The sequence below is a fragment of the Parambassis ranga genome, chromosome 1 (genome assembly GCF_900634625.1).
Source record: "Parambassis ranga chromosome 1, fParRan2.1, whole genome shotgun sequence".
Taxonomy (NCBI): domain Eukaryota; kingdom Metazoa; phylum Chordata; class Actinopteri; family Ambassidae; genus Parambassis; species Parambassis ranga.
Genome location: NC_041022.1, coordinates 956,624 through 971,724, shown reverse-complemented (window position 1 = coordinate 971,724; position 15,101 = coordinate 956,624). Strand labels below are relative to the sequence as shown.

The window sequence follows — 15,101 nt, the reverse complement described above, 5'->3', positions numbered from 1 at the left end:
AAAACCAACAGATAATCTATTATAAGAAACAAGTTATATTATGTTATTATATTTGTAATATAAATGAACTGCATTTGCATTTTGCATCCTTTTTGATTCTCCTACCTCGGCCACCCTCATCTTCACTCAGGTGGGGGTCGGGGGCTGCCAAGATGGCGAAGGTCAAAGCTTAGCACACAACAAACTATGTTAGCACCAAAGGGTTCTGCTGAACTCCTACATTTATTCAGCACCGATTGAAACATATTATTATAATCATTCATGTTGACACATCACGGTGCCTCAGTGTTTCTGAACCCCACGTTTGTTCATAATCCCAGGCTCCCATAGCTGTGTGGATTTAAGGCAGAATCTGTCCCAGATCATTTCTTGATCTCATCTTTAACAACCAAAAGTTGATCATTTTTGGGCACGACCACAAAACATGGTTATATACTCCACAGCTGCTTTAACATTTAAATCTGATTATATATACATACGATATAATGAAGCATGTGTAGGATCATATTTAAGATGAACAGCTGAGGTTACATGCAATCAATAAATAATCATGTACTGAATCTGGTGGGATTTGTCTAGAACTAGCATTCAATGAGATCTTTCAATGCTCCTCATCTTATAGGTGAGAACCAAAATCTTGTATTAATGGTAGGAATAATAAAGAACATATTAATATCTGCTTCTCCTAGAGAGCAATGCTGTCTATAAACAATAATCCGTTACAAGTAAAAGTTCAGCAGAAATGACAGTATTTGTGTATGGGGTGGTATGGTGGTGGGGGGGGGGGGCTACACCATTACTTCCACATTAAATGTACTTTTCTGCACTTAACCTTGTTGTTTGCTTCGTAGGTTACATAAGGCAGCTTTTCATACAGGATAGTTCCCGGTCCTGTGCTCGTCCGTCACTCTGTGTATCTGTCATTATTTATGGTAGTGGACCTAGTCTGTGGCCATCAACCTGCCCCAGTGCCATGCTTAGAGAGTTACCCAGGAGCAGATGGAGGAATCAAAGGCCACCTAGCACACACACAGACATAAGCACAGCCGGCTTTACATTATTTACAACTGCCCAGTAAGCATTAATTCATCTGGTTTTGCCAGCTTATCCATTATGTACAAAGCCAGTGAACAGCATAGTTAAGAATAATTCATAAATAGCACACATAACACTGTGTATATATACTGAAAACCACAGTTTGTATAAAGACTAAACAACTGTTTTTGCTAAACAATGATGTAACATCATGTCTTTAAAATGCCATATGTTCTCTCCAGAGACCAGCTTACTTCTTGTCTCCGTGTCTCCAGTCTGTCACTTGCAAGTTCTAAAAATACAATTTAAATGTTGTCTAATATGTGCTCTAGGTGAGTTAACATTAATAATAGAAAGAGAATTCTATATTACAGCCAAACATAGAGCTCTTACCACCATGTAGTTATCATGAGGAGACGTACACGTCTTGTGACAGAGCTGGCTCAGGGATGTGACGGGATGTCGGCTTGGGTTTTTTGGATGAGCGCTCTGGCTATGTGGTGGGGCGAACAGGCAGGATGTTATGCGTGGTTTTGTGTGAGGGTCAGGGCATGAGATGTGGAACAGGAGGAAACGCACGATTGAAGCGCCGGGCGTGAGCTGAAGGAACGTAACGTAAGATGTGACAGAACCCAAACCACAAAAGTGTCGCCTGAAGAACAGCAGGTTTGACAAGAAAAAGAGTTAAAAATGACAGAGGAAGGCTTGATTGTTGTCACAGGGAGCTCTGATTGCTGCAGGAGAAGAATATAGGACACACAGTTTGGAGCTTGTACTTTGAATTAGGCTTTTCTCCTAAGAAATCACTTCATATATGAAAGAGAAGCGCAAACACGGGTATTGTTTTGGGGCTTATAAAGTATACAGAAAATAACACTTCAAAAACCTGCAGGAGAATTCAAAGACCCAACCTGGAACCTCAGTTCAATGGGTCCAAAGTGAGGAATCATCTTCTTTAAATTAGAAAAATGGAAGTCATTGCTGCCTATGTGTGGGTTCTCTCACAGTTAGGGACTGTGTGGTTGTCCATGGGCTCATGGGCTCAGGGGTCAGGCTGAGGTCTTCCAAAAGACCTCAGCCTGACCCCTGAGCCCCACCGGGTGTGTTTGCAACACGCTCCGGTTGCAATCACAAGCGTCCCAGAAGCAACCCTCAGCTCTGCTCCACAAAAGATATGCACATTTACTGTACAATAACTGTCATTAACTAACTATAATTTTAATCATGCAGCTTACAAGTTGCAGAAACAGGACGATATATAAATAAGAAAAGCTATACTGGGTTTATCTGCATTACAATACAGTGTGTGTCTGTGTGGCAGAGTGATTTTCTTCTTCCTCTCTCACTTCCTGCAAGTTCTTGTTAGCTTATTTAAAACTTATGTAGTAGGTGGAGTCCAGTTTTACATGAAGTCTCTCGTCTGCACAGGAAGCGCTCGCTAAACTAGCTTTAGTTAACCATACTGACAGTCTCTTCTCAACCTATCTCAGGCCAAACTGTTTCTTCATAAAAGAAACATGTGCATGCAGTTGTGATCAGAATGCAGGAAAACAGGGAGGCGAGGTCGGGCAAGGAGCAGCTGAGGGCGGCATTCTCAACACGGAGTGAATTTTCCTTGTTGAATGAAGGAAGGGAGTGACAGCCGGCCGCAATGTGAAATGTAAAAGGATAGAGGGGGGGGAACAAAGGACTCAATCTTTCAAATAGTCTCACAACCTCAGTCACAGCAGATAAATCAGACAGAAAACATAAACAAAGAAAATGAAAAACTTCCAGTGTGCAAAAAGTTTCTCACTCTGTGTTGTTTTTCAAAACAATTTTCAAACACATCTTCAGGAAAAAAAACACACTCACCACATCAATGATTTGTAGCAACGTGAAGCCGAGTTCCACCACAATGGGTGCAGAGTCATTCTGTACCGGCCTCTCTAGTCGATTGTAGTTTGCCATCAGCTCGTGGTACAGCTTCCTCTGGTACACACCGCCATGACAACCTGGAGGACACAAATGGACAAAAAAAAAAGGAAAGGGCAGCAATAAGACAAAGAGACGTCTAGATGAAAGAATGGGATGAGGTGAAGGATAGCAAGTAATGAGAAAAGTAATATAAAAATAACAACACTAGGTCTGGTGAGCGAGGAAGAAACTGAGAGTCAGTGTGAGAGGGACTGTAATTCTCCTCCTCACAAACTCAATCAACCCAGTAGTTTAATAAAATATTCACAATGTGCTCCCACACGTATTTGTGCCTGTAATCTAATCAGTGCCATTATTGCAATTATTTCTAACATGTAGCACCAAATCCCTCAAGAACTCCTGATTAAGTCACAATATGCTGAATGTAATGAGCGCATTATTAACTCACTGAACTTTAATTGTGTTGACTGAGCTTTTGTTTAGCCTCTCCTGTATTCATTAGGCCTCGTCAAGAGGCATCCATCTTTAACAGGAATAAATATGATAGCCCCTCATCCAAAGCAAGCCCAGTCAGACGTAAAGGTAGTATGTCTTCTCTTTGGCGCCACGCTGCTATGAGCATTGTCTCTCTCCATAGTATAATGTACCACAAATACGCCACAATCCCTGCAGGACACATCCCCTTACACAGACTGACGCAAAGAGCCGTTAACTGTAGGGAAGGCATTTATATGTAGCCATGTCGACGCAGCAGACATTTTTACTAGTAATGAATACTTTCATTTATTCCAATCTTTGTGCATGTTTCATCATCACTTGGAACATAAGTCCTATTTGTCTCGTCAGAGTTCGTCTGTAAAACGGTACCTCGGATTTTTTGTAGATTCTTCTTCATGTTTTCAGATGAGTTTTTGAGTATTTTTGGGCTGCGGCTTGCAATAAAGCGTTTTCTACTCACAAGCTTTTTGCCACTCAGAGTGGAACGGCCTTGACCTCCGTATGTCGTGATGTCACACGCATACCTTGTGATTCTACAGCGTTAAATCTACACAAAAAAAAACTTTTAATAACTTAATAATGTGGATTTTGCAAATGACACTTGAAGCCACGATATAAATAATCACAGACTGACCCATGAAAAACAACATCCTCACAAAGAACAAGTAAATCAGGCTGTTTTGTCACAGAGAAACTGGATCTAGGGAGGAGGTGAGGGCGGATGGACTTTAACACATTTCAGCAACAGTGCAAAACAGACTGATAGCAAGGAGAAAAAAAATCCTCATCAAGATCGACTCGTTTATCTAAATCACATGCCATCAGTAATTCATAAAAATTCCAAGCACATTGCCTCCAGAACTTTGGAGGAGCAGCTTCTTCGCTCGTTTAAAATTTGGCACATCAGCAGAACATTTGCTAAATTTCCAGACACCCTCATCCCTCAGTGTCTCATTTCAGCCAGAACTGAAAAGGTCTCCGCCTGCATCTCCCTGGTGACCCCTGGCCAAATTAGATGTTGTCTCAACATATTCCGGCAATTACTAAGTGACAGCCAATACGTGAGTGCTCCCAATAATGACTGAGTGGATGACTAATTAGCTAATGAGGCAGAAACAAGCAAAGACAGCCCGCTGTGCTTTTGTGTGTGAGGGTGTTGGAAAGTGTCAGGCGGGGCGCCCCTGAATCTTGGTACGACAGGGAATCTGCATAATGGGTGAGAATGGCAGCCAGCAAAACTGCTGAGAGTCAATGGAGTGAAGCGGGCCGAGCAACAAGCAGAGCCCCATCAACAGAGCCACTGCATAAAAAATATACACATCTCCGAGTGGGTACTGCTGTTGGTCTAATATTAAAATTAATGAAGTCCGTCCCCTCACTTCCTGCATAACCAGGTGGGCGTTTTACATACATTCTCTATAATCCTTTGTCTTGTACATTAGCATCACCCCGCTGCATACCCTCTCTCTCCTGCATGTTAGGTTCAAGTACAGCAAGTTCTGAACAATTTCCAGCAGAGACGTGCCTCCTACTCCAGGAAGGCAGGCTTATATCATCTTATAAAAGCTCCTCAGACACACCGAGCTATTACTGTGCCAGGTAGACGGCAGTGCCTGCATGCGGCCTGATGTTAGTTAGTTGTGATGCTCCAGTGTATCCTCGGGCACTGCATCCGCACGTCTGTGTTATTACACACAGCTAAGCTTTTCACCGGGCAGCTTCCTGAGAGATGCATATTTATCTTTGCAGTGCCCCATATGTGATGCTTTATGTCAGTAGTTCAGTGGTTATGTAACGTTTTTCCTCCTCACTACTCACTGAATCCGTCATTCTTTTTTAATGTTATGAAAATGAAGCCAGTCAGGGCCTGAAGAGGCTGAAAATACAATATAGAATAGATCTAATAAAAGATGTCAAAATCCATATAGAAGCAGACGTGATAATATACAATTATTGATAACAGGATATTTTAGTGATTTCACTACAAAAATAATGATATATCTGCTATTTTCTGGTTGTGAATGCTTCTTCTGCAACTACAAACTCATGTAAGAAGGAGCAACAGATAAAATGAGGTTCTAAGACAATTATACAGAAAATGCTGCCCAAGAGCATTATAAATGTTACCACAGGAGAGAGGTAACAGTTTGATAACCTGAAGAGCTCAAATTTAGATAAGAGGTTTGGCTAAAGGCACTTTTTGTGTCCTTAGCAGACACTTTGTCGCTCCTCCGAGCAGAAAACAGCAGCGATCAGAACTGATGAAGCTGCTTGAAAGAGCAGCGAAACGCCTTCGAGGAACTCAAACAACCAATGGGATGAGGATGAGGGTCTTTGTTGTTGTAGTCATCATAGCATCAGGTCAGCTAACATTAACACACATTGAACAAAGATAACTGTTTTCACATGGCAGTCCGACCTGGTAGCACAACTCGTGCCGGTACATTGACATTACTGCTTAGAGAAGGTCGACAATATTCCCTAAACATGACAAAGTCAATGTATGTCTCATCACAACTGAGTAAAGAGGACAAGATAATTCTGTTTTATTGATTGAGTGATTGTTATGGATTATTTTATTTGTGCTACAACTGCACACAGATCCAAAGATGTGAAGACAGTGTGACTATTTTTCTACACTGCGGTGTTTGTTCCAGTACAGCACAGTAATCCGGTCTTCTTTAAAACCCTTGTGACTTCCTTTAACAATGCAGGTAAACTGATGTTGAGACCTGTTTGTCTTCTGGTCAGTCTTCCATAAGAACTGTAACTGTGGCTTTCCTGAATTAATTTCTAGGAACCATTTAATCATTCAGCGATTTGCCTACCCTGACATAAATTCATTCATATTCTACATAAATCCTATTATGCAACCCTGTATAATGGATGATGTTGTACTGGTGATTGATGCTGGTGTAATTTGTCTGTCTGGCGGTTTTTTAAGAAACGTCTCTTGTTTGTAATTCCAAAAGTCGGGAACAGCTGATGAGTAGCTTTTCCTGTACAGCGCATTGACAAGAGGTCGTTCTTGGATTTAGAGACCAAAACCTTGACAAGCCATCAGGGAATAGAGTTGCCATTATTAGATGTGCATGATCTACATTGTTAGGTGGGCTTGTGTCAAAGAAACATCTACATCTGAGTCTCACAGCAGAAAGCTACTGAGAACATCACGCTGCCTCCTACGGCTGCCACAGAAAGACAGAACACACACCCAGACATCCAAACGAACTAAAGGAGTGTGGGATGGCCACCTTCTTCATCGCCCAGTGGTGCTTTTACAGAGTTGACTGGTCTGCTAATGTCCATCTTCTGTCTTGTGGTAGATACAGATGCAGATACTAACATCTGCAGAACAACTGACAAGGACAAGTTTGATCCTTTTTCAAACTCACTCAGAATCAAATCTTTGCACTAGCTTCCAGAGCAGCTCCACTGGACACTTGCCTTGTAAAGATCTGACGATTGTTCACCTCACCTGTTGATATTTGCAGTGAACGCAGCATTCAATATTAACTAGGGCTGCCACAAACAACTATTTTAATAATCGAATACTCACCGATTATTTTGCGATTAATCGAGTAATCACACGTAAATGTCGTAATTTTACGGCTGCAACTAATGGTCTTAATAGTGGACGGCTACTTTGGACCACTTCATCCTCAACCAATGCCTAGAGCCGAAACCCTCATGCTTTAAAAGTCTGTGTGTGTGGCTCATCCGGGTTTCAAACCTAGGGCCACTTGCGCCAAAAACACTGATCATCCCACCACACCACAAGCCAGAGAATCATTCTCCACTGCAAATGTGTTACACTTGCATGCCATGCGATGATGTCACTACCGACTCATCGACTACTAAATTAGTTGTTGAAGCATTTTGCCCTCGAATATTACTGGACTTCTAAACTAATCCGTCCAGCCCTAATATGAACTATGAATGAAAACAATGTTTTAAAAGAAACAAAAAACATACTTGCTCTTTTTACTTGATACCACAAATACAATATTTATCTAACCTCCCTTATGTTAATGAATGGTGCTTTCATCTCCCAGATTGCAACTGTTGTTCCACAGTAAACCCCACACTCACCAATACAGATATATTCCAGTACAGCCTTAAAGTAGCCTGGAGGTGTGTATACATTTCAAATGGCTTCCATATATCTTTCTCATTGCATCGGTGTCCTCTCGTATTTCCCACTCGGGGCTTCGTTCAGTCCTCAATCATTAAAGCTCAGTTGCATGGTACAGATATAAAAAAGCAGTTTTTATTGCTGCAGCAGTGGACACAGACAATTTAGTTTATGAGTCGTTCACCCTTGAAAGTACACGCTGCCTTCAAAAATCGTTTTTACAGACTCTGTGTCTGTGCCGCTGTTCTCATTTATCCTGTCAAAGTCAATGACACTCACAGGTGTAACAAATCACTGACACACAAAGCTGCTGCAGGTTTGACATGAATTATTCCAAATAACCTGCAACAGTTCCTGGATTTAGTTTAGAAATAAAGAGTATTATACCATTTTCAGTACAACTGAAACAACATCAGGTGTCTAGTTTCTAAAATGTTAATTTACATAGCCCTACATTGTGCATGTAAATATAATGCATGTCAATGGTCTGGTCAGGGCAGGACCGTGTCATGAAAGTAGTGTAGCAGGCCTTTTAAAGGTGTGCATACCAGCCACCTTTACCAGCGGATTTGTCGTCAACTAGAATCTCAAATTCAGCAGTCATACAATAAAAAAACAAAGTATTTATCTTTGTGGATCATCTTTGAAAGTAAATGTTTGATGTCACTAGACAGCAGCTGCAGAAAAAGAAAAAAAAACCTAATCTGGGCTTTTCCCATCTTAACAGAGATACCATATTGCTTTCGAGGACCAGAGGGCAACGCCTAACAGCCTGCGGCTCGCAGCAATAAAAGGGACGCTTGAGGATAGTGGGCCAAACACTGACTTGAGTGAAGAGGATCTTTAATGCTCCCAAAAGGCTGTTTGGTTTATATAGAGCAGTAAAAATAAAAAAGAACAATAAATACAAGACCATTGAGCCACTATAACTGTGACCATCAGAGAGAATGGACTGAAAATGGGAGGACAAGCCGTCAATATTAACATCAGCTGAGAAGGAAACAGGTTGGATAGAAAGCTCCATATGGTGATCATCCCTGTGAAACCTGACCACACAGAAAATGACATTTAGTTGTCATAAAACTGCACATGCATGCAGAAATGTATCTGATTAGGTTTTCAGTTCTGCTTATAGAAAAGATTCTTCACATGATCACATTGCACTGCATGTTGTTACAGTCTTCCTTTAGGAAATGCTTAGGATGTTACTGTAGCTGCAAAATGATGAAGAATATACCTAAGACTACATGCCTTTTAACTCAGGAACCATTTTCATGACAATACTCTACGCTACCACAAGAACAGATTAAATATTGATTAGCCTCGGGCAATCTGAACATGGAGGAGACTTGGCCAAGATTAAAATCAAATCACATATTAAAGCAGCTGGTTTGCAAAATATCTGTAAAAGATCAATACATTTTCCAAAATCCGAGGAAGGGAGGAGAGCAAATGATCTGCCTTAAGAATATCAAACAAGCTCACTCCATTAGATTGTGGAAAGACGTTTCCTAAGCTTTCTAAAGTCTGTACACTTGTCTTAATTAAAACATTCTGTTCTTGCAACTAGTATGTTTGAAGTGGAAGGACAAAAGCTTAACTAGCACAACAGCCTGTAAACAAACCAGGATTTACACATCCATCAGGCGCTGAGCAACGTTAGCATTAGCACTGAAGTCATGTTTGTGACCACTAGATAAATGTTTACACTTAAGTTTGGTCTCCACCGATTTCTGGTGGAAATATAAGTTCGACTGGCTACTGGTTAGGTTAGGTGTCGATTCATAACATTAAAGACATTTTACAAACTATACTTGGCCATCATGGCAACAGACACTCAGCCAAAGACATACACACACATGTTAAACTGCTAACTCTAAATCTGCAGTTCCTCAAATACCCACTGGAGGCTTACTCCAATAGCAAATCAATCTCCACAGATGTCCCACCTCTTTGCTTTTGAGAGTTAGGCGGAGTCAGGCTTAGCCAAGATGGCGTCATAAACAACACACATCTTTATGTTAAACCAAAGAAGGGATCTACATTCTTAGAGCCAGCAAATGTTAACTGTTTCCAAGAAACATTTCACATATGAGCAATTTAATTGTTCTTTCTGTCTTTCTTTCTTTGCAAACACATATTAATGCAGCTTTAAACATTTAAGCGATGTCTAAACATGCAATTCTATGAGTCATCCTGTGCAGATCCATGAGTCGTTCCACTTCTTTCATTTACATTCGGTCACTCATAGAATCAGTGTCTTTTAACCTTTTGTTTCTTCTTAATCACATGATCAATTTATCGGTCTTGTAATGTAAACAGGGCTGGTTGGAGGTGTCTGTATGTGTACATTAATAAAAACAAAATGTCAGAGCAGCTGATATCTTCTTTAATGCTGGCACACCTCACTCCAAAACATTCTCTACTTGAACATTCAAATACTCTCATGGAACATATCTGACTTATGTCTTAGAAATGTCTCTTGGTTGTGTTTACCAGTGGGGGTGTGAGCAAACACCTCCTGTAACTGCTTTATTATGCAGAGCACATGTTCCCCTTTGGGATCAGACCGCTCCTTTATAGTAACATTCTATCCTACAGGACTGTGCAACCTGTTGAGAGAAGGTGTGGGGACACTTTATACCCTCACCTGTTTGTGTGCTGGAGCTTCTAAATAAAAAAACAGAGGATATTAAACCTGGTCAGCTTTATAGTGTTACATTTCTGAGGCTCCATATCTAAATCTGACGCATCTCCATATCAAGAGCTGTTTTGTCTCCTCTGCTCCAGACAGACAGGCAGCAAAGATACAGGTGATGCCTGCACGAACATGTGAGTATTCTCATGCAGATGGTTCATACACATTACAGAGATTTAACCTCCTCTAACTGTGTAGTCACGCATTTAACAATCCTTTAGCTCCAGATTACACTGAAGGGATGAACGGCCCCTTTGGACTGCATGCATCACCAACCGGGATGCCCTCCTTATTGTGGGCCAGATGTTCTATCACACAAGGTTCTCTCTTTCACACACACACACACACAGAGGCACTGCAAATTCGACACGTTTGCATCACATCAATCTATTAAATAGTGTCCATTTCAATCGCTTCAATCTGCGCAATATGGCACATAAGCTGTGTCATACAGTAATCTAAACATGTCGTCACCAAACATTTATGGACTGCTCCATATGTGCGTGTCTTTTGCCAGTGAATACAGATGTTTCTCTCACGCCAGATGCGCTCAGACAAACTAATCCGAAGTGTGTCTTTAGAGCAGCTTTTAACTTTCTGATATATGTTTGCGCAAAACAGTGTAAAAGAAAAGGCGCACGGTGCACTCTCTCTCTCTGCTGGAATATCTTTTTGTCACATGTTCACACAAGACGAGACAGACGCGGACAGACTGTGACCCACCTTGACAGCAGAACGTTGCCCACAGGTAAACTCCAACCAATACAGATCCAGCGCGCTTCCGAGGCTCCATGGCAGCGGCGGAGCAGGGCACCCTGTGCAGCCCGCTGGAGATGTCAAACTTCGAGAGAGCGCAGCTTTGTCAGACTGCTGGTGCTGCGCGCTCCCCGCTCCCTCCCTCCCGCTCTCTCCCTCTCTCTCTCTCTCTCTCTCTCTCTTTCCTCGTCTCGGATGCTGGAACATGCACGCACTCGCACTTGTGTCTGTCCTCTTGTGTCTGGGTCTAGTGTCACCTCAAAAGTCACTTTGGATTCAGCTCTCTGACGCGTTCTGCGCGCTCTGCAGTATTTTTTATATCAAACATTCCGAGCCTGTCCTCTGCGTGTTTCCTGCTGTCGTATGTGGTGTCCCCGTCATTTCTGGCTCATCCTCATCTGCCTTAATGGCTGATGACTAAAGGTGATGAACACGCATAATCTGCATTTACACACATTTCTAGCAGAGGGCGACACGCCCCGCCCCCCCGCAACTTTGGAGAACTTTGTTTTACGCATGTTGTCTTGTTATCTTAATAGAGTGAGCACGATCTCATCGTCTTCACAGAAAAGTGTCCTCCAGCCTCATGAGTCTAATACGGTCTTAATCCTTAAAAACAACAGATTGAGCTCAGGTTTGGAGCCTGGAAGAGAGTGATTTCCTATGTTTTCACTTTTTCTTCTTGTGCACATTTTTCCTTCAAGCAAAACGTTCCTTCGTTCAGCTTGGCTCGGAATAAACTGCACATCATAACACAGCTGTTACAGTCTAACAAACAAATCTAAATCATTGTACTGCATTTAAAGTGCCTTCCATTGCTGCTTTGTCTCCACCCATATCCTCCCTTTTTCCTGCAGTGTCTGACTTAATTAATGTCATATCTGCTGTCGTTGATGTCTGCTATGTTCTGTACCCTAAAGCAGGTCCTTGGTGATGCTCTGCAGCCTCAGTGTATACTCATGGAAGGACAGGGACGTCCCAGAACAGAGTCATACAGCCAAATATAACTTGGTGCAAATGGAAAAGTATTCTGACAGCAGTTGTTCACCACATGTCTGAAAATCACATGAAATGACAGGAAAAAAGGCAGTGGCACATGAAGAAGCTTCTCTAGGTTCTGTGATGTTCAGCTGTCTGAGTTAGTCAGATATTTTCAGTGTTGAGGAAGTACTGAAGCCTGGTACTTAAGTAAAAGTACAAATAACCAGCAAAATATATACTTAAGTAAAAGCAGAAGTGCTACATCAACAATCCTACTTAAGTAAAAGTCTAAAAGTACTCACTTTTAAATGTACTTAAAGTATTAAAAGTAAAAGTACTCATGCACTGAATACATATATTTGATTTCCATTGCAAAGGATCTGAACAGGTTAAAATAATCAAAGAAATCATCTTGAAATTTAAAATGGAGCATGTGTAGTTAATGTCCATGTTCAGTCCAGAAGCAGCTGTGGACAGGTCTGTGTGTCATGAGGCAGGCTGTGGGCATCAAGTGAACAGAGAGGCTGCTGATAACAAACAGGCATTCAGCATGTTTACTGTGTCAGTGTTCCTGCTGTAGATTCATGTGATGATTCATGTTAACCAGACATTAAAGGTCGGGTAGTCGGCAGTTTCTCATTAAAACGAAGAATATGAATCATCTGAAGCTATAAAACATAAAAACATCACCAATCCTCCGGGTGGACCCTGTAGGAGTATTGGCTGGTTGTCACTCTCTTCCTGCTCTGTGCACCAGAGAGGTACGTGCATGATGGCCGAAGTCACAGACCGCAGCTCGTCTTCAGCTGATGCGTCCATGTGATTGGAGGCGTGGCTTCAGGGTGAGCTCCGAGAGAAAAGGGCGTGTGTTTACTTTGAAATCTGGCTGACTCTCACTGAGTTTTCAAAATCTCCTACCCTACCCTTTAATGGATGGACCTGTGTTAGCAGACAGCAGCTAACTAGTTAGCTAACTGAGCCAGAGCACCGGCATCATGATTAAGGCTCATTATAGAAACACAGCTGGCAGCGTGACACCATCTTCATGTCTGACCTCTCATCAGTCCAGCAGTACTGTGTATGAACACGACTGTATTCATAAATGTACTTGTAACAGACATTGTAGAAATGTAGTGGAGTAGAAAGTACAGATAACAGCTGCAAAATGTAATGAAGTAAAAGTATTTATTATATTTATTATATTATTTTTACTTAAGTAAATATAAATACATAAAACAGTACCTTGGACAGTGAGCTGGGGGTTGAGTCGCTGCTCCTTCACATTTGAGAGTTGAGAGGAGGCACCTGGTTAGGATGATCCACGCTGAGGTGTTCCAAGCATGCCCCCCCCCCAAAGGTTGAGCTCCTTAGGCTGATGCCCCCCTGACCCGACCCCAGATAAGAGGGAGAAGATAGAAGGCTGGATCACAGATTGCACCTTCTTTCATCTTCCTTCCTCTGAGAAGGTCTCTTGTTTAGATAAGCAGCTCGTCTCCTCGGTTGTAATTGACCTCTCTAGCCGATCCAACATTTCAACCCAAAAATATCCCCCATACAATTTGTTGCTGTATTTTTCTATGAACATCACTTTTGCAGCAGCCGTGCCAATGACGAATTAGGCTTGATGAACGCAATTTCATGTTAGCATGCACCACTGACTGTATCCTTAATCCGCGTGGCAGCTGTCCAGTGAGGTGAATTTCAGTGCATGTGGCCAATTGTTAGAGCATATTGCATCACATAATTACCTCTAATGAGACATTCAGTGTGGAGCTGTCAGCAGGAGGAACAACATCTTTAGGGCACACAGGCAGCACACCTTCCACCGCCATGACTGAGCGTTATTGTGGATTCTCTGTGTGTGAGCTTGAGCTCGCGTGCAGCCTCATTAGGAGACCTTTCAAGTAGCAGTTTTGGTGTGATGCACTTACTTGTTAGCTTACTCATTTTTGCCGCATCGGCATCACCTTTTCTCCCTCTGTTATTGCTTCCACTCACTTTTCCTGCTTTCGTCTAGCCTCTGCCACTCAGCCCCTGTTGATCCTGTCCTCTCTCCCTCTCCTTTTCTGCTTCCTATCGTCTGTTCTGTACTCTTGCTTGTGAGCATCAGATACAGTGATGTCCTCAGACCATCACCAGATCGCCTGCAGCGTTTCTCTTGCTCTCACTATCTATCACTCTCCCTCTCGCCTCAGCCTCGGTGTATAAACCCCCAACCCCACCCCACCCCACCCCCACCCCCACCTCGCCTTTCTATCTTCCTCTGGATTCAGTCTGGACACAGTGTTGTACATGTTTGTAGACTACCATCAGCTCACATTAGATTAATGTCCTTTTTGCTGAGCCTGCAGCGATTGTAGGTGGTGTGTGTGTGTGTGTGTGTGTGTGTGTGTGTGTGTGTGTGTAAAAATGCATGTTTTTCTTGTGTGTGCACACCTGTTTGTTTATGGGTAGTTGTGTACCATGTTGTCTTCACACTTTTAGAGATCTCCACCTCCCTTTATCACACACATTACCGTATCACAGTCGCCTTGAGCCCATGCCATAAATATCAAAAAAACATATAAACATGCCACGCAATAATGAAGCATGAACAGGGCCATGAGATTTATGCTAGGACTCATAGCACATGTGCCATTGCATCCTTCTCTGAGAAAAGTAAATGCAGGGTTAAAGAAATAATCTAAATTCAGCTAATATCAAAGAACAGTGTAAAGATCTCATATCCAATATATGAGTCAGTAGTCAGAGTGTGTTTTTTGCTAAAAAAAAAGTGTCAGTTTGACCCCGCCTGTATGCACCTGGTTTTATCACTGTGTCAAACAAGTTCTATTTTCATGACCTGTGATCCTTACAGATTTCTTTTATAACTCACTTTACCCGCTGAATCACAGTGTGAGCTTCCTGCTTCTGTGACTGCCCAGCTCAGGTCCACTCACACCACTCCACCTCTTTGCCTGTACTTGGAGTTAAGGCAGACAGTTGTTGCTTGAATCTCTCAGCTAAGGGTAAAGTTGTCAGTTTCATTTTTCATTAGCTAAAGAGGCAGATATTTGCCTCAAATGGCCAATAACATCAGTG

General features: G+C 42.1%; 1 protein-coding gene across 1 annotated transcript in view; it reads right to left on the bottom strand.

The window, feature by feature from the left end:
* The window catches only part of LOC114431843 (neuronal acetylcholine receptor subunit alpha-7-like), a 33,161-nt gene extending 22,085 nt beyond the window's left edge, over nucleotides 1-11,076 (bottom strand). Inside the window, exons 1-2 of the mRNA XM_028399500.1 lie at nucleotides 11,007-11,076; nucleotides 2,890-3,029 (exon numbers count right to left, since the gene is read on the bottom strand). Coding sequence (XP_028255301.1) covers nucleotides 2,890-3,029; nucleotides 11,007-11,076 — 210 coding nt within the window. The remainder of the gene's footprint in view (nucleotides 1-2,889; nucleotides 3,030-11,006) is intronic.
* Nucleotides 11,077-15,101: the final 4,025 nt, after the last annotated feature.